General features: G+C 42.5%; 1 protein-coding gene across 8 annotated transcripts in view; it reads left to right on the forward strand.

Moving 5' to 3' along the window:
• Positions 1–26,274, forward strand: part of PMFBP1 (polyamine modulated factor 1 binding protein 1) — a 2,317,386-nt gene that overhangs the window by 2,252,153 nt on the left and 38,959 nt on the right. For 7 of the 8 annotated variants that reach the window (XM_078668626.1, XM_078668631.1, XM_078668625.1 and 4 more), the window contains one exon: positions 9,438–9,508. The exons of the other annotated variant lie outside the window; for it this stretch is intronic. In XM_078668626.1, coding sequence (XP_078524752.1) covers positions 9,438–9,508 — 71 coding nt within the window. The remainder of the gene's footprint in view (positions 1–9,437; positions 9,509–26,274) is intronic. 8 annotated transcript variants of the gene reach the window in all.

Raw genomic sequence — 26,274 nt, forward strand, 5'->3', positions numbered from 1 at the left:
GAACATTGATTCAATTAGTTCCGTAGCGAAAAACCTCTTCTCCCAAGCCACTAGCTATGCATCCAAGGCACCGGACGTCTGGGATATCTTTATTAAAACCATTAGGGAGCAAATGGTAAAAAAGGTTCCCAGCAACTCACGTCATCATCAGTTGCCCCTTTGGGGGATTCACTCATGTCCAGAAATGAAACTACAAAAAAGAGTAGTAAATCAATTACTGAGACAGTTGCGTAAGGATCCAGCAAATCATAGTCTGCAAACTGTCCTACGGGAAGCTAAAACAAAGCTGAAACGGACAAAATGGGGCAACCGGAAGCGAAGGAACGAAGAACTATGGGTGAAGCTAGTTCACGAGGGGAAGCAGAAGAACAGCTCCAGATTCTGGCAAATGGTTAAAAGAATACAGAATCCTGACCTCCCTGGTCAAAACTCGCACATAACTGAAGAAGTATGGTCGAAATACCTACTGACGCACTTCAATAACGATGGGTCCATAGACAAAGCTATTACAAACAAACCTCCTTTAACAACCACAAAGCATAACAAAAAAGCAAACCTCAATCATTATACCTCCACAAATCCCCTTGAAACGGGGGAGCACATCGCCATGATTACACCAAAAATCGATAAACCAAAAACGGAAAAAAACTCAACAAAGGCATTTGAGTCAGAGCCTAAGCCAATTCTCCCATCAGACATCCAACGACAAATATCACGGGGGAGACCAACCGGCGCTCCTGGGCCGAACGGCTTACCACCTATGCTCTACAAATCAGATGTCGAATTTTGGAGCGCATCTTTAGCACCAGTGTTCAACAGTATCAGACTCTCACAGACCCTTCCTGAGTCCTGGCACGGTTCAATTATCAGCCCGATATATAAACAAGGTAGCAAGAGGCTTCCAAACAACTACCGCCTTATTGCTCTCCTAGACGTGGAGGCAAAATACTTTGCTGGCCTTATCTTGGAGGAGCTAACATCATGGGCTACTGAAAATTCCATCATGCCAATCAACCAAACGGGTTTCTGCAAAGGCCAAGGGACCACAACCAATCTAATGGCACTATCACTGCTGATGGAAGCAGCAAAAGAAACAAAGTCATCTCTATTCTTTTCATTTATTGACTATACTGCTGCATTCGACCATGTGGACCGAAACAAACTTTGGTTGAAACTGGACAATTTGGGAATACCTAAATACCTCCTAGACGTCCTAATACTGCTCCACTCAAACACCTGGATCAAAATCAAACTTGGGGCTGGAACACACCTTTCAAAACCCATAAGGACAACAAAAGGATTGAAACAGGGATGCCTACTTGCACCGATCCTATTTAATCTTTTTCTAGCCGATCTACCTGGGCAACTAGACAAATGTTCCAACCATGCACCGAAATTAGGGAAAATCACCCTCTCAAACCTGCTATATGCGGATGACCTACTGTTGATAAGTCGGACTCCAATGGGCCTGCAACATCTTTTGAACACAACCCATGCCTTTTCAGTAGAAAATGCACTACAAATAAACTTCAATAAATCAAAGGTGATGGCTGTGAATTATAGGAAAAAAAAGAACCCCAGCGGGTACTTGAACGGCGAAAAGCTCGACCAGGTCACTACATATAAGTACCTGGGAGTAATCCTGGACTCAAATAATACCTCGAGGGCGCAGTTCAAATCTTTGCGAGGGAAGGCTACAATGACCTATTTGACTCTAAAATCATTGAAGGTCAAACTACCTGACCTTACACTCAAACCTCTTCTTGAAATATTGAGCGCCAAACTAAGACCGACTCTCACTTACGGGAGTGAATTACACCACGGTAAGGATGCGGCGTTGCTGGACACACTCATTGCCAACTCATACAGGGCTATTTTTAATCTTCCCAAATACGTCTCCCCGGCTCAGATTCGACTAGAATTCGGTATCTTGAAACAAATCCTAGAGAGGCGAAGCGTGTATGTAACAACTTGGCATAAAATTCGCAATGCAGATGCTGGATCTTTATGTGCAAACCTATGGGAAGAACTACTTCGGCACCGCAGCCTAGCGCCAAGAGCCTACTTATATGAATCACTCAAACTTCTAGGCCTGTCTGACACCTGGGAAACATCAATAGATCTCTTGTCTTTTAAAAAAGTAGCCAAAAAATCAGCTAGCATCATCTCAGCGATAGAAGACAAGAAAGACCTAACAAACAGAGCACACGGATGGCTAACGGTGGGTGACTATGAAAAACTGCGGCCACAAGCGTACTTCAGCATCGGCATGAAAATAAATGTTAAAGAAAAATTCCTAAAATTACGCCTCGGGGTAATTCCCATACTTCCACATCTTCCTCCCTGGGAGAGAAACATAATGTAGTAATTAGGTCCACGCTTGAAGGTAGTTTTCATGTAGTTTTATTGGGCAGATAAGTTAAGTCAGGTACAAGCTCAATAGGAGATTTAAGGGACCTAAGGGAGACCCCACCAGGAGCATCTAACCAGGTGCTCAGCCCATCCAACTGTCACTACCAAGGCAGAGCACCAACATTCTGACAGCTGCACTTATGAACATTCCATAGATGGTAGAAATGCACCACATTGGGAATAACAGGATATTACATATCCCCTTTTCTTATATATAAAACAAAAGCTAGAAACAGCATATAAGAAATAGAGAAATGAAAACAAGAAAATGAAGCATAAGAAGGAAATAATCAGTGAAAGAAGAATACCCGTCAGAAACAAAACAACAAGAGAAAAGCAACGAGAGAAATAATGAAACACGTAAGAATTGGGAATTAAACAAAGGAACCAAAGAGAAATCTAGAAATAGGAATAGAAGAATGGAACTAAACTTACAAACCATCCTCCCTTCTTACACAGCAGAAAAGAAATAGGAATAGAAGAAATACGAAAAACAACTCCAACGCACACCTACTGGCCAGAACAGGAATGAATGGAGAAATAAAAAAGTGGAAATCACAGAACGCAGAAAAGCAGAAAAGAAGAATAAAACAGAAAAGAAGATGAGGAACAAAAGGAAGAAACCTCATCAAAACACCATTGACCTTAAACAAAATACAAATTAGTAATGTAAAGGCAATAGTGCAAGAATTTATTTATTTATTTATTTATTTATTTAAATACAATAAAACTGAACATATTTAGCAATAAGTGGACGAAGGTACTTAAATAGAATCAAATTCAAGCTAAATGTGATAACACAAAATCTCATTTGCACAGTGCATGAGAATATAAACAGAACTTACAAGCGTTGCAAGTATCAAGACACTAAACTGTGAAAACACACAGCAGAAATGAGTAGAACTTAAAACTAGAAAAGTAAAAAAAAAACTTTAAATTCTTCAATAAATTCTATCAAAATAAGCACCAACAAAATCTATATGAGGTCCATATGTGGACTAATGTAGTGCTGTTAGAAACTGAAGGACTATAATCCTTAGCAAAACACAGAGAAACAAAATTTTGTAGTAATCTGTGTATATATACTAGATGTGCACAGTTGTAAACTAAAGGGAATATAACCCTATATAAACTACAGACAAACTAAATCCAGTGGAATCTGTGTATGGACTACTGATGTGCACAACAGAAAACTAAAGGGACTAAAACCCTACGTAACACAGAAAGAGTCTGTATATCGAAAACTGTCTAGCAGCACTGAAAACTAAAAGGGACTGAAACCCTAAGCAAATACAACTAAAATTGTAAAGAAAACACACAGTTGTTATAATACAAAGGTTGGATACTAATTAAAGTGTAATGAAAATTAAGTCACTGCAACAACAAAATTACTGCCATGAAAAAAAAACACTCTGTGAAATGTATAATCAACAAATATCAGGCACAAAAAGAAAGGGATCAGTGAAAAAGTGTGCGCATCACCTAACACTGAAGACAAACTAAGATAAGGAGACCAGCTCCCTCATTTTACTAAACGTGCCTAAACATCATCAAAATGAGACATCTCACATACATATCACGAATATAGGCAGTTAATAGCAGTGAACATTTCAAAAGTCATATCACTAACCAGAATGATAATAAATAAGAAAAAGAATGTTGTCAAAATGCACATTACTATTGATGTACTCATAATGAATGGCTAGAAACATTAATCCGTTTCTAAGAAATGGAAACAGGAACCTGGAAGAAAATAATTAACCTAAAATTGTGCATTCTAAAACTAAAACTTGCCATTAACAATTTGTGTAGTATAAATAAAAGTATAAATAACATTGGCTCCGGTGAGCGATATCTCATCCGAGGTTCCGTATATACTGTTCTCCGTCGACGCAGATGAGCACACAGAAGTCGACATGGACCCTGGTCAGCCAAGTATAAAGTAATTGTTACCATGAGTGAAGACTCTTCTACTCCACCGTTCCTCGAATCATTTATGTGTATTTTCATATTTAGTACTTTTGAAGAAAATTCAGATTTTTAAATATACACTGGTGTGTATATCACCGAAAGAAAAGCAAATGTCTTTTGATTCACGCGTAGATTGTAAATATTACGAGTATGTTGTTGTTATGACGACCTAAACATACACAAGATGGTTACCACGTTGATCGTAGCAGCGTGAGGAGCGTGAGTGACTTGTCTCACAAGAACGGCGTCACAGACGTCACAGGATACGAAGAGAACTTTGCTTCACCAACTATCTGAAGTGTTCTATGGACGTCATCAGATGGGCGGCAGACAGAGAGGAGAGAAGATCGCAGCAGTCCAACTGTCTACTAACGGACATCGGAATACAGGGTGGTGAGTTAAGAATCAAGGCAAGGTAAAACTTGGGAGACCGACGCCGAGACTGCCTAGGTTCCACACACTTTCACTGTTCATGGAATAGATCCCGCTTCTAGACTTGTGTATACGATGCACAATTCACGAAATAATACACTCTCTCCAAAGGTGTAGATGTAGATGTAGAAGCAGTGTTGTATTAATGTGCCGGTAAATAGTTTCGTCGTTTTTAGGTTAATAGATATTTTCATAGTTTTTGTCTATGATGCAGCCAATTGAGCACTTTTTATATAACTTGCCAGTTACTGCTGACATTTGACGCTTCTCACACTGTGTGAAGGCTAGACTCAACAAAACATTCTTCAATCTTTAGGGAAGAGTAATGCTGGAAGACTTTTAGCAGACATAAGTAAGGTGACAGCAGGCATAACAGTTATAAACGCTCAGGTTGTAGGCTGGAGGTTTTGGCTAGATAGACTACAGTCAGAAATTTGACTCACCAGACGCTTGTACAACTGGCAGACTGCTGTGGGCGACTGATGGCAGGTCACTGGTGGGGTCTCGGTGCCAGTTGGGGTGTCTTGAATGAAATTCAGTATAATTTGTTCCTGTAATTTGTTTGTAGTATCTTGTAACTTGCTTGTAGTAACTTGCTTGTAGTAACTTGCTTGTAGGTTCTTTCAGGATCGTCGCCAAAATAATGTAGTAATTAGGTCCACGCTTGAAGGTAGTTTTCATGTAGTTTTATTAAGCAGATAAGTTAAGTCAGGTACAAGCTCAATAGGAGATTTAAGGGACCTAAGGGAGACCCCACCAGGAGCATCTAACCAGGTGCTCAGCCCATCCAACTGTCACTACCAAGGCAGAGCACCAACATTCTGACAGCTGCACTTATGAACATTCCATAGATGGTAGAAATGCACCACATTGGGAATAACAGGATATTACACAATCCTTCACAACAGTGTCGCATGTGCAAAACCGGCAAGGAGGACATAGTTCATGTGACCTGCTTCTGCCCTAGCGTAAAGGACTTGAGGATTAATCTCGTACGTCCTTTCTTTAACTTACATGCCGTCCGGACCTGTAGACAGGCAGCCAAACTGTGCTTCTCTACTAGCGACATCAAACTGAACAGTCAAGTTGTGAAGTTCTTTGATCTAATAAGAAAGAGACTTAACCATGCTAGATGAACTTTTTAAATCCCTCGATGGTAACCATAAAACTGTTAATAACACTGTAATTGTATGCATCCTATTTTTGTTATGTTTAAGTAACAACAATTATGGACGTTTTACAATTTTGTAAAGATTTTAATTAATCATATACAAATAAAAATTACTTACTTACTTACTCTAGCTGGGCGCACTATACCAGTGGGAAGGGTTCAGGTGCATGAGCCATGTACCCCTACATTGTCGAAGTCCATAAGTGCAGTGCTGCCATTAAGAGTATATGGTGCTGGGAGTTTGTCATTACGAACTCGACAGCACCTTAATGGCTTCACTGAAGACTGGAAAGTTTGGTATCAAACTTCTCAGCACATTAAACCCACACTGATGCCAGTGTGGGATGTAATGTAAAATGCACAACAGAGGGCATCTTAGAGATGCCCCCTGAAACTCTACCAACTCCTAGTGACCTGACTGAGTGGCTGCTTAGGCTGCCACCACCAGACATGTTCCTGGACCCCTGGGTCGAGAGATTGCTGCTCTCGGGGGCCTGAAACAATGGACATCCTGGGACGAGGTGCCAAGCCTCCTCCCTCAACATGGGCAGGGTTCACGAAGGAGAAGCTTCAAAGTCATGCCGCCTTTGTGAGCCTCTCGAGACCATTTGCTGCTTTCTGCAACAGGTCCCCACTGGTTCTACCTCCCACTTTGGGCGGGAGAACCGGCGGGAAAAACAAGTGAGGAAAGGAGGTATACCCACCTCTGCCAACTCCACCCCTCAGGTGGTGGAGGCGGGGTGAAGCACGACCTCGAGTCCCCGATATCGTAAGGATGGGGGACTCAGCTAACCAGGGACAGGCTCCTGTCCCCCTCCCACTGGAGAGTGGCAGAATAGGGGGTGTACCCACCCCAGAGAAGGGACCAATTGGTCCCTGCTCTTTACCAATCTGTAACACCCTTAAATTTAGGATTTAGGGAAACCCTAAATCTTCCTTCCTTAGATCCAGAAACGACACAGAAAGAAGATAAGAAGGACGAAAAGTCGTGCAGAGCTAACAAGAGGACGAAGCCCTCTGAGTTGGCCCCAGCCCTACAGGCCTGTTTCCCCTCGAACCTGATCCTGCGAAATCCCGGTGTGTCCTGCAGCCAGCAACCTCAAAAACCCCTGGGAACCTGCCTGCCTTCACTTCAAAGACTGAATCTCCCATGAACACCGGACTTGTTCAAACTGCAGCTTCTGGTTCCACCACTCCGTGAATCCAGTCCACTCTGCACCCGCCGAACCCGGCCCGAGCTTGAGTGGAAAAACATCACAAGGAGGCCCCCCGGCGATCCTGACCCAAGATCCGGCAACCCCTGACTTGCCTCAAGCCTCTAGATGATGCCTGCAGCCTCAATCCAGAGGGACCCCCCCTACAGCGACCAGAGCAGGTAAGAAAATCCGACGTCCTAAGGCACCCCTTAACACGACACCCCACGGCCTTGTGTGCCCAAGCCATCGGTGCCTAACCAACCCTCAACATCCCAACTTACCCCTCGAAGTGGTGGTCACACCGGGAAGATCCTCGTCCCTGAGCCTGCAGTGTTCCTTTGTCCCGGAGGTTCTCCATTGGTAACAGCAGGGCACCCGATCTCAAAACAGTACCCTGCACCCGGCTGCCCTAGTGCCGCTGAGGGTGCACCTTTGGTGCTACTTTGGTCTCCAACCTGCCCTGAGCTAAACCATAGGAGCATTGCTCCCACAACCTCGTGGCCTGCTTGCCAGCAGCCACCAACCGGAGACCCCCTATCCTCCATAGGATAACATTGGGCCTCAACACTCTGCACCCCGCCGCCCTAGTGCCGCTGAGGGTATAACAACAGTGCATCACTGACCCTGGGAGACCCCCGAGTCTAACCCCAGAACCCTAACTCCCACAGTCGATTACTTACCTGAGAACCTTTAACCTGTTTTCTCTCCATAGGATAACATTGACACTTTTTCTCCAAACACTTTTTCTCCAAAAAGTTTCGAAGTGTGGAGTTTTGAAACCTAAAAATATTCTTTAAAAATCGCACAAATAACCAAAACGTGTTTTCTCACCTGTTTACAGGACATGTCCCAGTGCTGAATCTAGGCATCCATCACTATCCAATGTACTGAATTTGCTAAGTGCTGCATACTACTGCTCCCCTGTAAATCAAAAAAAGTACAATTTCTATTGCATTTTCAAACTGTTCTATGTGCAGTAACTTATTACTGAAAAGTATTTAATGCTTACCTGTACCAGGCTTGCTTGGTTCTAAAAATAAACAGCATATTTTTTATACAAAACCAATTGGCCTAGAGTTCAGTTTTTGAGTGTGTGAATCATTTGCTGACTGAGTGTGTACATCAAATGCTTAACACTGTCCTCTGATACTGCCTTACTGCTCGACCAAGCTACCACTATTAGAGAGTAAGGTTCTATCTAACTTAAACCTCTGCCTACCTCTGGGGACACTTGGACTCTATACACACTATACCTCATTTTGGTGTAGTATATACAGAGCCAGTGTCTTACATCAATCTACTGATGGGCTCTGCGTCTGAGCTTGTGAACAGCCTTGAAAGCAACAGAAGTCAGGATGCATGGGTGGTGCGCTTATGTGACTCCGCTCATCACTCCCAGAGCAGAACAACTTTGGTGCAGAGTGCACTATGCCCACCTACCAGTGCGCCGGTCATGCTTTACTTCTTAAGGCGTAGAAAAGACTAGTGAAGAAACTGATGTCACTGCACAGGTGTAGGACCTGTATTTAGCTTCATGTTATGTCCAGAGAAGGGACAGGGCCCATGGTACCATCTGCTGACATGCAGAAGATATTGATCGAGTTTCTGCATCCAATCTGGCTCCTGTGCTTAGAGTAAATACCAGAAAGATATCACTTACTCCTCTGTGCCAGTCCAAGCTCCCTTCGTGCCGTTGGATAGTACATGAGCTAAATAGAGTGGTCACCTCAAGTAGTAGGACTTAAAAAAAAACGATTGCTGTGGCACTATGCATTAGAATGTGTTTATTTTTTTGCTTATGACCTTAACTTTTATGTGTGCTTTAGGGAGTAAAAAGATTCAGACGGGAATTACTTGGTGAGCTCTGAGCACTCGCTATTAAACATATCTTGATATGTATACTACGGTGCTTTTGAGGATTATAATGTCTGCTGTGCAGTGGAGAATGTAGATTTAGTTTACAGTAGCCAGGTGCAAAAGATATATCTAACATCAGGTAAGGGCTCTGGGGAAAAGCGCTTCCGGCTGAAATGCATAGTATTCCAATACCTACAGTAATGCAACAGAAGGAGAAGTGGTGGTCCTGTCTGGTTGGATGTGGGGTTAGCTGCTGTGGTCTACAATGCAAGGCTGTGAAAGTTGTTATATGTTGAGGCATGATTTTACCAATGTTTCTCAATGATGTGTCTATGCTAAAAACATTTAGCAAATATGCCTTTTGGAATGTAATATACTTCTACACTTTACATCCACAGTCTCTTCATTCATCTGAGGTGGATCATCGAGCCACTCTTGATCAGTTCAGATCACAGATGCAGGACCACGAGTAAGTCTCCAATTGTCACCCCACCAAGGTGCAAACAAGCGTTTTGATTCCTGAATGAGCAAGTGGTCTACCCCCTTTGGGATTGTCCTGTGTTTAATTGGAGTGTATCATTCCTATATGTATTTTCTCTGACCCTTCTTATCCCCAGGGTCTTGTATAAGAGTGACAGCCTCAATTGCTCTGTAATCCTGCTGGCTGCACCTTGGCTCTTGCATGTCTAGTGGGTGGGCACAATGCTTATTCTTTAGGGTCTTGTATAAGATTGACAGTCTTAATTGCTCTGTAACCCTGCTGGCTGCACCTTGGCTCTGGCAGGTCTAGGGGGTGAGTACAATGTTTATTCTTTAGATGGTGTTCACTCCTTTTCCATAGAGGAGGGAGGAAAAGTCCTGCACAACCCCCTACCAATTCAACTTAGTCACTTGATTCCTGAGGAGCTATACACTGTCCATCTCATACTCTCCTCAGTGAGCTTGGATGTTGGTGCCTGCCACAGTGTGATAATGAAATGGATGTCACAAAGGGCCAGATGTAGGTAGCCCAATACCGGCCGGTAATGGCCGAAATTACCGAATTTCGGCCGTTACCGACCGGTATTTAGGGTTTGAGATGTAGGAGGCAGGTTTAAGGATTCAGTAATTTACCGAACGGTAATTTAAATACCGATTCGGTAAATTACTGAATCCTTAATGTAGGGAGCACTCAAGTGAGTGCATTTTACATTTAAGGATTCGTTATATACCACCAACTACAAGTTGGTGGTAAACATCGAAAACCTTTAAAAAAGCAATTTTGTGCTTCATGAGGGGGGTCCTCACACCTGAAAATGTCGACAGGGGGGTCTCTGCATCCAAAAGTTTGAGGACCTCTGCCTTAGGGCATGTATGTGTGCCACATGTGCACCCATGCACTATTCAGGGGTGCAACAGGGTGTCAATGTGACACCCTGCCACCCTTGTAAGTCTTCCCCCTATTACCGATTCAGTATTTACCGAATCGGGAGGCCCATAGGAATGAATGGGAAATACCAATTTGGTAAATGCCGAATATTACTGATTCGGTAACATTTACCGAATCATTACCTACATCACATTTACCGATTCCTAAATACCGAATCGGTAAATTTCGATATTTAGGAATCGGTAATATGTGATTACCTACATCTGGCCCCAAATGAGTGAAATGAAAATATCAGACACTGCCCCTCATATTCCTTTTATGTCAGTTGTCTTTGTCAAGATAGGATAGAAGAATAGAGCTAGCTTGTGTGTAACAAGGGTGAAAGCATATCACCCTTTAAAAGGGAGTCTCTCAGCAGGGTTTGTTTTTGGAATGATGGTAAACTTCAAATTGGTTGAAAGACTTCCGACTGACTGGTTGTAACTGCTTCTCCTTTTTGTGAACCTACAAGATCCTACTTATAAAAACCTAAGATATTGAAAAATAGTTCAGTCTGATAGAGACATCTAACTGCAGATTCCTTACATTTAAATTTTACCCCGGACACCAGACTGGATCCGAAATTTTTTCCCCAGCAGTACCATTGCTTGTCGGTAGAGGGCATCGAGCGGCTCCATAGCGCCTTCGATCACCAGATGTGATATAGACGGACTCTAAATATATATGCCCCTTCCCGACGCACGGACGTCAGTTTCTTCTAATAAGCGATTGCTCAGGCCGTTTTTGGGCCTACCTCACTGTTTACGTCAAACGGAATAGTGTGCCTTTAAACAATTTCTCATGTTCTTGGGGTTCAAACCCTGTGGCTTTTGTGGTGGACAAATGTCTGCCACAGACCCGCACTCTGGATGTATTGCCTGGGGGAGCACCATGACTCCAAGATATGCGACTCCTTTCTGCAACTTGGCCCTAAGGCGCTTAGGGAACGTCGAATAAAGCTCCTAGTGGCGCAGATGGCACAGTCTTCCAAGACTTACCGTCAACCTCGTTCCCCTTCGTGCTCCAGGGGCTGCCTCCGGGCCTGATCCAGTAGCCTTTTCCATGGACATCACTCTCCATCTACATACCAAGGCAAGACATGGCGCAGGCAGTCAAAGTCGCGGCACCCTCTCAACTTTGCCACATAAAGCCTGTTCCCGATCTTTGGTTGAAGAGTCGGTGCACAAATCTACCTCACTCCTCCCAACCTACCCTGGACCCAGAGCGACTTTGATCCAGATGAGAGAATATTACAATTCTCTTCATGCTATCTGGAGTGCCCTTATGCCCCAAGGAGTTGCACGAACCCGTGACTGTGTCCCACTCGGCTTGGGTTTGGCCTTTGGATTCCAAAACCGTTTGACACCGTGCACAGCCCTTCGGGGTTACCACATTCGGTTCCTTGGTCCGGTCAACTAACTTCAATGGCGCTGCCGCTCGACGCCCGACCACTTCCCCTCTCCGACACCAAGACATAACTTTTTCGGCGCCAAACGGTATCCGATGCAGCGCCGGTGGAGCCACCTATCTCAGGCTCCTTTACACCTTTACTCTGCTCTCTATAGCACCCTCTCCTGTTTTTCTGTCTGAGGATCACGATAATGGAGGTGATGGAGATGATTTGGAGTTTCTCCACCCCATCTCTGACACAGCCCAATCTCCTACAGGGACTAGCTGGATGATTGAGTTGGGTGAAGCTAGTGGCTTGGAGTCCTCTCCAGCCTTAGGCCCCCTGCCCCCTCCTGGTCTGGCTACAGAGGCAAGCTCGTCTCTAGCCTTTCAGCCGAGTTTCTGTCAGTTTGGATATGCCACTTCTTTCTGTGGAAAGGACAACTGATCCCTCACTTGGCGTCCTCCATCATGGCCAAACAAGGGTAGAGCCAGTGCTTCCTTATAGTCTGTGACATTTTGTTGGGGGCTTGGGCTAAACTCAATATGGGGACCCCTGTGGATCGCTCTATTTCTCACAGACACAGACCGGCCCCTGGGGATCCGGCATGTCTCCTTGGACATCCTACTCATCATAGTTTTGTGGTTCAAGTTGCTTTGGCCAAACAAAATATCTACTCTTTTCCCACTGTCCCTCAAAGCAGAGAGGCCAAAAGACTAGACACTTGTTGCAGGCATATTTTCTCCTCTACCAATTCCGCACTTTGTTTACTTAATGCTTCTTGCATCCTCTGACGCTTCTCCCATACATTGAGAGACTCATTGGCATGTCTGCTTGTAGTGTAGTTCCTATCTTCCCAATAGGCTCTGCGCATTGGAATAATACCTACAGCAGTAAAGGCCTAGGCCAGACGTTAACTAGGTCTACTACTGTCGATACTAGACTTAAGTTTTGGGTTTGCCAGCGTAGCTCAGAGTTCGCTAGAAACTTTCTCGAATGTTCAGGAAAGAATTAACTCCCCTGATTAGACAAGAAGGGATTTAGTTTCTGACAACCATAGAACATGACAACTTTGCTCTCCCCTAATCAAGAGTGTATCTCCAGAGTCGTGTGAGCACAAGGCAATTATTTTACTCAGTCAGTACGTGCATTCTTAGTCTCATCAGATTGTAGAGAAAAGGAAGAGACGGGCGTGTTCAATAAAAAGGTGTTATTTATTGATCAGTCTCTTTTCTCGTACAAGAGAAATGGATCGATATTATTGCAATACTTATAGTTAAGTAAAGTGCATACATTAAAAGCAATAGTATAAAATAATACTGTAAAAACATTGATATGGTTTCTGAGCCATATGATGTTTAAAATGATTAAAATATATTTACATACACATATACATTTGACTAAACGTACTCAACTGGTGTTTCTAAATACGCCTACCCCGTGTACCTGACCTAAGTCTAATGCGTGGGCGGGAATAGAAAGTTACAGTTTAAGTTAAGTTTGTTTTTGCCAAGTGAATAACTAAGGAATTCTCTGTGAGGGGTTATTCAGTTCTGTACCTGGAAGTTAGGATGAATGAGGAATGGTATCTCTTTCTCTGCTCTCGATATTCCAGGCTGCCTGCGAGGGCTGCCCGAAAGCGCCGGTGCTGGGTCTCTCGGCAGGAGATAGCAGCGCGTCTCTCAGCGCGTCAGGAAGGCGGGACTGCTGCCAGCGGGGTCTGCTCTGCTTCTGGGCTTCGGCAAGTATGGCTGCTCCGTCTCGTCACCACGCGTGTGTTTGCATAGGGCAAGATCGGCGATATTTATACCTTAAAGGTGCCGAGATTGACGTAAGGATGGACATAGATACGTCAATAAAGATGTCATACGACTTGCTCGTTAGCACATTCTTTTACTGAAGTTCTCTGTGAAATCAAAACAATGGCCGCACGGATTTTCCAGGTTGTCATAGGTTTGATTTGTTATGAGAACGTCGTATGCCTTATCAGGGGCTGGAGGAATGTCGCTTGTCTAATTAGATCTCAAGCGTTATGACCTAATCAGATAACACGTTCCTGTGCCGTAGTGTGACTGCGTCAGATAACGGTATCTGCATCATGGGGGCTTTTCTTGCCTCATGGGCTGACTGTTAGTTAACTTGATAGTTAGTTTAACCAGAATAGGGTCAGGAATAGGGGGATCGATTCAGAACCTATAGGAATACATGACACCCACTCCACGCTAACTATGGTCATATTTACTAATCTATGCATAGTATAACATAGTACAACATACGATAGAGTATAGTGTATACCTTACCACCCCAAAATACATAAATGCATTTTGAAATTTTCAAATATACTGAAAAATTGCAGTCATATATATTGTATGCACTTAAGCTATGAATTAAACGCTAAAGTAAACACGCATTTGTAGACATTATTGCTTATTTGGTATATGAGAAATACACATGAAATGGCTCTTAATATGGCTATACAGAAAGTTCGAGTCCATTTCATCACATAATAAAATATTTGTGAACATACCAGCGGGTAACTAAAATTTATAAAGTATCTAAAAATAGAAATCTTAGTTCTCTAGGAATAGTTTCTTACTTTAAGCAGAAGATAAGTGTCCCGAAAATTTTGTAAAAAATAATTTGGGGCTGCTAAAAAATTGCTGTCCGTGAACTGGTGGGAAAAATTGTTCATGTGCCTCAAAGTTGAAGGCCGAATTCAGGGAACGCCGTGTGCGAGTTTGCTCAAAAGTCTCTATTTCTGTTCTGGAGAGAACATCATATCATTAAGGCTTTCGAAAAAACTGTCAACAGCTTCATGGGAAAGTTCCACTAAGTCGGAAATAGGTGTAACCATGCATTCGTGCGCATGATTGTCTCCATTGACATTCTGATTCGCATTGCTGACAGAAGGTCGTACCTGATCGATGCTGCTTTCATCTTGAACTTCACTACTCTTCAATCGTAGTGGTGAAGATTCCACGAATGCCGTCATCAGGATTGGCAGCCTTTGAGGGCAGCACAAAGCGTGAACCTTGGTAGGAACCAACAATGTATCTGCATCCACTGGCGCATCCGATTGTAGCGTCAGACAGGTGTCTAACACGCATTCTTCTCCGCATAGCAGACACCTCAATACAGGTAAAACACATCTTTGCCACATTGGTCGAAATGATAGAAACCAAGTCATGTTCAGGTCTCTAAGCCGGGAGAGTCCCAGGATTTTTGATATCCGGTCCCGGTATCCAATGGCTAGGATTGTTTCTTCCATTGTCGCGAGAGTTTGATCTGTGACATGGGTTGCCATAACGAAAAATAAGGACTAAGAATAGGATTCCTGCAATTAGTCCCAGGATCAGGGGAAGTCCGCCAAAAATCGAATGGACGAAATCTGGAAAAATACCCAGTATGGCTTTGAATGGTGTTAATGCCATCGAAAATACTGTCTTAAATACCTTTGAGACCCCAGTGGTATCAGAAATATTTAAGATTTCGCTCAGGATTTCCGCGAAATGTACGGGGGAATTAGTTGATAATAATGTATGTATCTCTGCAGTCGTCCTTGCGACTTGTAGATCATACGTTTCTTTTGATGACGTGAGCCTTGTAGGCGTCTGAAGAAGCACTGTTTTCATTCTGCTTAAAGTATCTATTCGAATAGAAGTAATTTTCAAACTGGGCCATGCCCTTGCCTCCCTGTCTGGAAAGGAGCTGGGGAACAAAGAACGTCCACAGCACTTGACCTTCGCAGTCGTAGTGACTAGATAAGGAGTCCCGGGCATAAGACTACAACATTTGCGGTCTACAATAAGAATGTAACTCCCATTATAGAGTCTTTGAAAGAATGGTTCTATTTCAGTTGCAGGTGCGCCTTGCTGGTGACATGAAAGGTTGTATGAATTCCCTTCACAGGCTCCATGCAAACTAATTCCGTTACACAGAAGCGTGCCGCTTAGTGACATGGCACAATTGTTGCCACTAAGAAACACTTTCTGTCCTTTATTACTGACACATGCATGTGAATAGGGCAGGTTCCAAGTTGTTTTAAGGTACCCCTTCCCAATTTCTCGTACATGCCAGCCTGTATATATTTTTGGCAGTATTGAAACCTGAAGGTTGAGATTGGAATATTTATGATTCCGTGGATTATCCATTCACTGACAGGTCGTTCTGACATTGTCATTGGTAATCTTTCTAGTTTTTCAATGCTCAAGATTGTATAATCAGCACCCTTTTGCGCCATACCGATTTGTCTATCAGTAAGGTTAAAGATTTGGAATAGTGACGTTGTATTGATTAAACGCCAAGGCACATAGCCTGAACGTAGATTTTGTAACGTCCAGCCAAGCTGTACAATAGAACGCAATTGTGACTGACCATGTTGTAATAACAGTAAGTCTTGCGATAATATATCGATTGCTGAAGACACAATGCTGTCCAATGAAAAAATTCTGGAGGACAGAGTCATTAACCCATTGTCCACTACAGAAAGTGATTTTTCCAAATTAATACGGTCAATTTCCCGTATTCTCTCTGCTGTTTCAATTTGATTAACCTTCCAGGCCTCATTGTATGCTGCATATACAGAGGCTGCTATGAAACGCTTTTGACGCTGTTTGCGTGGTCCCATTATGAAATCACGCAAGTCAGCACCATCAGTAAGTAAAGTTAGGTGTTGCTTAATTTCAGGCAGTGTGGAAGTTTGTAGCCACTAAAGGCATAATTTGCCCACACTGTAGGTTGTTATTATCCCTGGGTGATGTCTTTGGGGATATCTAGGGTCTGGCCTGGTCATTTTGAACCCCTGTGTTTTATTCAGGAATCTGTCTTGACAGTTATTTGTATCTGTGGGCCAGATCAACCATTGTTTCCAATCAGGATGTGTTCTGTTTTGGTTTAATATATGGTTTACGTCTATCTCTTCATCCGTATCAGAGCTATTGCTAAACATTGTTGGCTTTGGAATAGACGGTTTATTTAAATCTTTAATTTTGGCTAGGCCAAGACAGGTAGTTTGTTGAACAGTGTCATTTAAAAATATCATTTGTTCTGGGATCATGCAAGCTCTAAACAAAGCTTCTAAACCCTGTACTTGCCATTCTTTTGTACCCCAAACACTTTTCAAATCAACATTTTTGTCCCAATAATCAAATCCAAAAGTATTCATTTCTTCGAAGAATGAATCTGAATATATAAACTTTGTGTTGGTTATCATGGTTTTCATCCCTGTCTTGTTTGACAATTTAAAATAAAATGTTTCAGCATTACTTGTGTTAAAACCTGAAAAATATGAATATTTATCGTAAACGGTTCTTGAGCTCCCTTTTGGAGGTGTTGCACAATGTTCCCATTGATTATAATTTAAAACATTTCTAGGTTGTGCAGATTTATGTAAAAAATGGTTACCATAGTGGTTATAGCAATACATACTATCATAATTTGTAGAACCTTGCAAATAATCATGTTTTGTAAATTTAGCAGACATTACTAAGTCAGACATCATGTTATTAATGCTTTCGAAGTCCCAATCATCAGCAAATGAGTTTGGTTTTGCAAAGTCACTCAAGGAGATCTTGATTTGGTGTGGATATTTCAGGATCTCGACCGGACCATAAATTTCATAGTCAGTGTTGTCCCAGGCTACCCCACCAGGTATAGGATTGGCTGTGAAGTTGGCTGAAGAAAGTTCTCTTTTCTCGACGTGTGAAGATGTGTGTGGTTTGAGGACCAAGTTGATGTTCTGACTTGCTGTGTCCATTTTAGCATATTTTCCCTCAATGAAGCGTCCCAAAGTTAATACCATGATGAGCCAAAGTATGAGGATAAATGCACCAAAACCCACCCAAAATTCATTCCATGGAGAAATCAGATATGTTTCTTTCAGTTGGTTCAAAAGTTCCTTAGCTTTGTCTTTAAAGGATTTTGATGATGGCTGTGTCTTTGGTTCACTGAGGCTTTCAGAGGAATCATCGAAGTTGATGAAGTAGCCGGATGCAGTTCTGTCAATTGTTCCAATTGCTTCAGGATTTTTGTTGCTTGCATTTTCACTTGGTACGTCTCTGCTAAATGTTTTTATTTGGGTTTTCAGAGGTCTGAGTTCTATTGCATTGTTGCATAGTCCTTGTTGTTCTTCTGTAGGCGTTTCGAATGTGATGAGCCTCTTTGTTAGGACCTCTGTACTGGTAGCAAACCTTGGTGTTCTGCTACTTATTGGGAGTCCACTTGGCCTACTGTTTGTTATCGGCCACATGTTGTGGTTTTACCAGGTCGATGGATACAACTCGGTTCTCCTTTTTACCAGCAAGTGGCGGTAGTACAACTGATCTTGTCCCGTTGACAGACAAGACAGGAACTGCTTTTCTGTAAGAAGGCCCAAATTCCTTCTTTACCGCGATCTTCTCCCTGACTAGATCCCCGACTTTTGGAATCCAGACAGGTCTTGCTGGGACAGGTGGTGATTCTTCAGTGGTTGTTGGCTGTTGTTTCAACTGTATGTTGCTCAGGTCTTTTCTTGTTTTGTTTAAGTCCTGCAAAATAGCCAAACGGTCTTTGACATCAAAGCTTTTTTCTTTAACCACTGAAGTCTGACTGTCGAGGTCAGAGATAATCATTCTAGTTCCAAATAATAATTCGTACGGACTGAATCCCTTCAGAGAATTTCTTGGCAAGTTATTTAGACTACGTTGGACACTTATTAGATGTTTGACCCACCCAGCTCCCGAACCTAATTTCCTTACCGCTATAGATTGCTTTATGCCTTGGTTTTTTCTTTACACCATCCCGTACCCTCAGGAAGGAAGTGAGAAGATTCCCACTGGACTGTGCTCATTCGGCCATGTTTCCCCCCAGGCTGGTGGGCTTGAGTGAAAACAATGGTCGAACGTAGCATGCTCTTAGCGTATATGCCATTTAGACTCGCAAATCTTTGTATAACAGTCCGGACGTCAGCCGAGTGCTGGTGATCTACATTATAAGTGGAAACTAGCCTGTATATGTTAATCGCAAGCCCTGCTTTTTATTGCTCATATTATCTGCCTTGATACGACGAGGTATTAAACTGTTTCTCTCCCCACTGCGATCTCTGTTGCAGTTTGGGCAGTTTTTTACAAACATGGTGTGATGCAGGCTCATGCCTGGCCACCAGTACCGTGATTGTAATTCTTCCAGAGAATCTTTCAGTTTGAGGTGTCCAAGACCCTCACCCATGTGTGCGTCTGCGATTAACAAGCTTCTCCTGTCCATGTTTGGAATCACTCTATCCCCCACTCCAGGGATTCGAGCAAAAGGGACGGAGTTTGCATCGATTATGTATGTATAATTGAGTGGATAGTTGATCGGTAACGCTGAGCAGTCGCCTTTTGATGACGTTTTCACTGCCAGCACTGTTTCACCGTCAATGTTTTTTAATGTACGCTTTTTTCGAACTACGGGAGCCGATTTAGTGGCTGCCGCTGTGGCTGTTTCAGCCAATGAATTCCCTACAACGTGAACGCCATCACGCTGATGACTCAGTGTATGTATCACGTGAGTCTTTGGTAGTTCTTTTTGTAAAAGAGCTACTTGTTCCCAGAGCATTTTCTGCTTTATTGGTGCATCTGTGTCATCTTTGTAACCGTTCTGAATCCATGTCTGCAAATCCTTGTTATATGATTTGACGCAGTAATATGAATCTGACACTATAAGTGTCGGGAATTCGCGATCCGCATTATCTAGCGCCATTTTCAATGCTATTATTTCAGTTTGTTGTTCTGAATTAGTTTCTACTGAGTGTGTTTTTGTTAATAGAGGTTTTAGTTTACCTCCGCGCCACACTTCTTTTGTAATCTCACATGTGGGGTTGTATGCTTGTTCTCCCCAAACGGAGGGTTGAGCATGTCCGTCTGTATAGATTACACAGGCGTAATGTCGTAGAGGCAGAATGTCGATTGGCAGAGGATACTTCTTTTCATATTTTAAATTTTTTAATTCTTCTAGTTCTGGATCAAAGTAGTAGTATACTTTGTCCGTTGTGATTGAATTCACCCATTGTATCCATTCCGGATTCAATGTTGTTGTTGGTAAATTACACGGTGTTGTTAGTGCCTCAAAGGCTGATTCTGCTGTTCTGACTGGGATATGTCTACCGTCAGCTATGTCTTTTTCTCTAGCTATTGCGTTTGAACTGCACGAATGATTTTTTCTGTATTACTGAATTTCTGTTCAGCTTCTGTGTACAAGTGTGATTTGAATGCAATTGGTACCTTTTCTCCCTCATTAGAGGTTAGGTATGTGAATCCGCATCTCCCTGGGATGACTCGAATCACAAGATTGCGTGTGTTATCACGTGTTTCTAATTTTGTTTTAATTAGCATGTCTGTTTGTAAGGATCTCAAAATTTCTGTGTGTGTTTGAGTCCAATTGGATCTTTTAAAGTTTGGTTTAATTAGATCATAAAGGGGTTTGACCCTTTCTGCGTAATTTGCAATGTATGTTCTTCCGAAATTTAGGAAGCCTAGAATTGACTGTAGGTTTTTTAGTGTTTTAGGAGCTTGGATTACGGCACATTTCTCTAGGAAATTGTCTGCCAGGCTTTTACCTTCACTTGATAACTCATATCCTAAGAATAGGACTGTCAGATGGGCAATTCTGGATTTTTTAAAGTTGAATTTGTAACCCTCTGCTGCGAACCCAAGTATTATGGTGTTCACTCTTTTCAAGTGAGTATCCAAGTCATCGTCTGTTAAGTAAATGTCATCGACATAAGATAATGCTTCATCATCATATAGTTGCAGTAATTCTGTTACTCTCGCTGAGAATACCCCCGGGCTGTTCTTGTACCCCTGGGCTAACCGACAGAATTGCTTTTGAGTGCCATTTACTGAGAATGCAGTTAAATATCTGCTCTCTGGTGCTATGTTTTGACAAAAGAATCCATTGGAGATGTCCAAGGTTGTTTTGTATTTTTTGCGCACTATGTTATTCATTAGTGCAGCACTGTGTGAGTTTTGCACTGCAAAGGTTTTGCAACATGTGTTAAGGTGTCGGTAATCCAAAACTAGACGATATGAATTGTCTGGTTTGGAGACCGGAAACAAAGGATTGTTCATTTGTGAGGTGCAAGTTTCAATCACCCCCTGGTATTCTAGCTGATCTAGTATTTCATTTACCTGTTTTTTAGCTTCTTGCTTAATTGGGTACTGCCTTTGTGCAGTAGGTTGTGATTTTAACTGGATTTTGTGAGGAGGAGAATCCTCATCCCATCCTACATGATTTTTATATAAAGCAGGTGCCAAGGCCACTGCCCACTTTCTAGCAAGTGTGTATTTTTTATGAATCGGGATTTGATTCGAGAAGGCAGGCATAATTACTTCTTCGCCATGAGGGCACTCCCTGACAAACTCTGGTGGCCAGTCTTTTTCAGCTAGAAGGATGTCATAACCCTTGGAGAGGTTATCCCAAAATAGTCCCCTTATTTTCCTAGTCTTATCTCCCTCTATACGTAATGTTATCTCGTATATCTTGTGGGGTTTGCTAACTCTGGTGTCTGCAGTTTCCACTTGAAGATATTCATTCGTGTCCACTGTCTCCAGATGATTCATAAGGACTTTGCGAGCTATGCTCACTTCTGCTGCGCTGTCTAGCATTGTCTGAGCCCACTCTCCGTTTTTCAGTTGTGTCCTCAGTATTCTCGGCATTGTTAACTACCTTGATACTGGCTACCTTCTTTTTTGGAAATTGTAATTTCTTTTTTTGTTGAGCAGGTTCCTTGTCTTTGGACTTGGCGTGCTCTTCTCTTTGTTCTGATCGTCCTCTTCTTTCCGATTTCTGCGAGGAAGTCTGAAAAGATTGAGAGGGACGTGTATCAATGTCTTGATATCTATCAGGTTTTTTAATATTATCCCTATTTCTAAGGTTATATCTTTTCCCAGAGGGGTCACTCTGGGGTGACCTGTGTCTCTGGTTCGGAGATTTCTCCCTTCGCCTAGGAGACCTTCCTCGGGACTGGAATTTCTTTTCTTTTGGATTGGATTGTTTGTTTCCATCCCAGTTCTTTTTTGGTGAATTATTATTAAAAAATATTTTTTCTGGACTTTCAGTCAGTTGCGGTTTTACTGGTATTCCACCTAAACTATCTCTACCTAGTTCTTCATAGGATTTTTCTATGATTCTGGCAATTTCAGCTGGTTGGTCTGCTATATCTGTCTCTTTTAACCTCTGGCGGATCGCCACGTTTGCTGCTTCACCTTTTATATTGGCTAATAATATAGCCGAGACCTGCTTGAAGTCTTTCAGTAATTTCATAACAAGAGTTAAAGCTGGTTCTGGACCGTATTCATCTTGAATTTGTTTTAGCACATCTGGTATTACCGAAATGGATGGAACACCGTGCGTTTTTGTGTAGATTGAAGCAAAGACTGTACCCCAAGTGTCACAGTCCTCTATGTGTGGTGCGATTCCCATTGGGAGACATATAGTCAGAATCCTGTGTTTTTCTAGCGGGGTGGTGTCAGGAAACACCGCCTCTATTTGGGTGATTTTCTGTGCCAACCAGAATGGTATCTGTTCCCGTTTAGCCGGAACTTTACCTAGGCAGGATTGGATGTTCTGTGGTGTGATTTTATTTGTGTTCCCCTGGTGAGGGGTCAGCTGTGGAAGTTTAATCGCTGGCTGAATTGTTGAAGTCCGCATTACATACTGGACTAATTGTCTATGAATTTTTAGTAATTGTTTTAGCTGTATTAACAGCTCTCCTGTAGACATTCCTTCGATGTCTGGGTGTGGTGTATATCCGGCTAAGACCGGCCACGTTGCTCCTGGTCTACCTAAAGGACCGAGCCTGGTGATGTGATTATTATGTATTAGGGCGCCATCAAATAAGAGCAAATGCTCTTGGAATTTGAGTGGTACTTCCACCTCCTCGAAAGGAGTGTAAATGTCGGGTGGAACCTCTATTTTGTAATAGTGGAAGTACTTTGTTACAGCATTTGCTGCTGGAAAATGTATCCATGTATAGTATACCTCTGTCTGCCGATATTCGTGTGCCTCAATTACGAATATGACTGTGCCACCTCTAGGTGTCAGTCCATTTTCTATAAGTTTTAAGGTTATAGATTTCCTTTTGGCGACCGGGATGAGTATTATATCCCCGTCCGCATCTAGTGCTGCAGTATCAGCTGCTGCTATTTCAGCTGCTAATCTAACTGCCTCTCTTTCATCCTCATTGTCAGACATTTTACTGTCAATAAGGTTATTTTGTTTGTTTGCAGATCAGGTTTCTTATGGAACAAAGATTAGATGCACAATATTTTGGAACTGTTTATCCTTCAACGTTGACTATACCAAGAACCTTACATAGGAGTTCCCTCCTGCGAGGTTTTGGAGGATATTACCTTTCACCCACTCCAGACGTCTTTGGAGTATTTGGGAAAAGGGGTCTGAGTGAGAAAGCACGACTGAGTTACTCTAAATGTCTTACGTTAGTTTTATCGCCCTTTCCAAACACGTTGGGCGCCATGTAGTGTAGTTCCTATCTTCCCAATAGGCTCTGCGCATTGGAATAATACCTACAGCAGTAAAGGCCTAGGCCAGACGTTAACTAGGTCTACTACTGTCGATACTAGACTTAAGTTTTGGGTTTGCCAGCGTAGCTCAGAGTTCGCTAGAAACTTTCTCGAATGTTCAGGAAAGAATTAACTCCCCTGATTAGACAAGAAGGGATTTAGTTTCTGACAACCATAGAACATGACAACTTTGCTCTCCCCTAATCAAGAGTGTATCTCCAGAGTCGTGTGAGCACAAGGCAATTATTTTACTCAGTCAGTACGTGCATTCTTAGTCTCATCAGATTGTAGAGAAAAGGAAGAGACGGGCGTGTTCAATAAAAAGGTGTTATTTATTGATCAGTCTCTTTTCTCGTACAAGAGAAATGGATCGATATTATTGCAATACTTATAGTTAAGTAAAGTGCATACATTAAAAGCAATAGTATAAAATAATACTGTAAAAACATTGATATGGTTTCTGAGCCATATGATGTTTAAAATGATTAAAATATATTTACATACACATATACATTTGACTAAACGTACTCAACTGGTGTTTCTAAATACGCCTACCCCGTGTACCTGACCTAAGTCTAATGCGTGGGCGGGAATAGAAAGTTACAGTTTAAGTTAAGTTTGTTTTTGCCAAGTGAATAACTAAGGAATTCTCTGTGAGGGGTTATTCAGTTCTGTACCTGGAAGTTAGGATGAATGAGGAATGGTATCTCTTTCTCTGCTCTCGATATTCCAGGCTGCCTGCGAGGGCTGCCCGAAAGCGCCGGTGCTGGGTCTCTCGGCAGGAGATAGCAGCGCGTCTCTCAGCGCGTCAGGAAGGCGGGGCTGCTGCCAGCGGGGTCTGCTCTGCTTCTGGGCTTTGGCAAGTATGGCTGCTCCGTCTCGTCACCACGCGTGTGTTTGCATAGGGCAAGATCGTCAATATTTATACCTTAAAGGTGCCGAGATTGACGTAAGGATGGACATAGATACGTCAATAAAGATGTCATACGACTTGCTCGTTAGCACATTCTTTTACTGAAGTTCTCTGTGAAATCAAAACAATGGCCGCACGGATTTTCCAGGTTGTTATAGGTTTGATTTGTTATGAGAACGTCGTATGCCTTATCAGGGGCTGGAGGAATGTCGCTTGTCTAATTAGATCTCAAGCGTTATGACCTAATCAGATAACACGTTCCTGTGCCGTAGTGTGACTGCATCAGATAACGGTATCTGCATCATGGGGGCTTTTCTTGCCTCATGGGCTGACTGTTAGTTAACTTGATAGTTAGTTTAACCAGAATAGGGTCAGGAATAGGGGGATCGATTCAGAACCTATAGGAATACATGACATGCTGCCCTCCCTTCCAGATGAGACCCGGAACGTTCTAGTTCTAATAATACGGGATGGGCAGCAAGCAGCAAAACTAATAATTTGCTGTGATATGGATACCACTCCCTCTGAAGGTCAGGCTATGGCCTCTTCAGTCAGTGTTGTCGTGTAGTTCCTATATAAAGTATACAGGATCTGCGAGTTTAGACTGCATACACTGTAGGATTGGTGTCAGACCAACTCTGATCACCCCCACCGGGTATGTTGGCTTTTTGTACCAACTAGCTCACAGTGCCACTAGAATCTCCTTTTACCAAGGAGAGAATAGTTACTGGAAATCATTGAACATGACAACCCTGAACCCTGATCCCTCTGGATCGTGCTTACTTAGTCTGTCTCAGAGAAATACACAGAATAAAGAGGTTGGGCGTTTTCAATAAGCATTTATTGAACAGTTGTTATTCTGGTGTAAAATAGATGAGCTGCTAGGAAGTATAAGATATAAATAATTAGCAGTACGATAAAGGTAAATGGATGGTATAGCTTTACCATCTTAGAATAATCATGAATACATTTGAGTATATAAAACACATGATAAAAAGATGCATACTCCTACGATGCCTCCCTAACTAGATGTACCGAAGTGTACCTAGCCTGTGTGTAGGTGTTAAACCAAGAATCCCTCTAGGATTTAGTCAACCCCATTACCTGAAGTGAGAGACTGTGGGACCCCGTCCTGGTCTCGAGTTGGACACCCCTCAAGGGATGTTTTAGACCACTGCCAGCTGGAGTGTCTGCATGCAGGAACCTCAGCGTTTCTGGTCAGTGTGTCGGCCGGGAAGTCTTGGTCTCCTCTGTCTTATCTTTGCAAGATGTGCTGTATATATACCCATAGGTCTCCCCAGGAGTCCTACCTTGCTGTCTTACTGTGTCAGCCTAAGGATGACGTTGGGCATGAACTTTGTACATAGATTTTATACAGGAGATTGTAGTCCTGCTGTGCTTCCAAGAATCCTCATGTATAATGTATGAAATTTCGAACTAGGGAAAACTCGTGTTCTGAATGCAGTGTAGTATCTAGGTAAAAGGTCAGTCCCTGTAAACCGTGACACATGTAATGTAGGGAAGAATATAGGTGAAGGGTAAATGAAGCTACCGAGGCCTACATTATGGTACCTATATGGAATATAACACCTACTCCTCTTTCGAATGGACGACATAGTTAAAGTTCTAAACACACTACTAGGTTGGCTAGATATTGGTATGCAAATTGTTAGAAGTATTAGTTTTTTGTTTTGCTACAAAACAATCTTTGAAAAGTTAAAAGTTTTTTTAATTGTTTTCTTTTTAAATATTCTAAAAGAAAAAATTAAAATAGACACTCAAGCTATAGGTCTAATATGTCCGTAGGTATAGTTCGAACTACTATAAGCATTTGAAAGCCGTGCATGCGCAAAAAGAATGTCAATTTTGATACGGAGTTCCAATTTTCCGTTTGTTTTCCAAAAGTCAAATTTTTTCCCAGCACACGACAGGCCAAATGAGTCAAATGTCTGTGCCCTGGCTGGTAGACGCAACATTTTCGTTGCTT

This window comes from Lissotriton helveticus, chromosome 12 (genome assembly GCF_964261635.1).
Source record: "Lissotriton helveticus chromosome 12, aLisHel1.1, whole genome shotgun sequence".
Taxonomy (NCBI): Eukaryota; Metazoa; Chordata; class Amphibia; order Caudata; family Salamandridae; genus Lissotriton; species Lissotriton helveticus.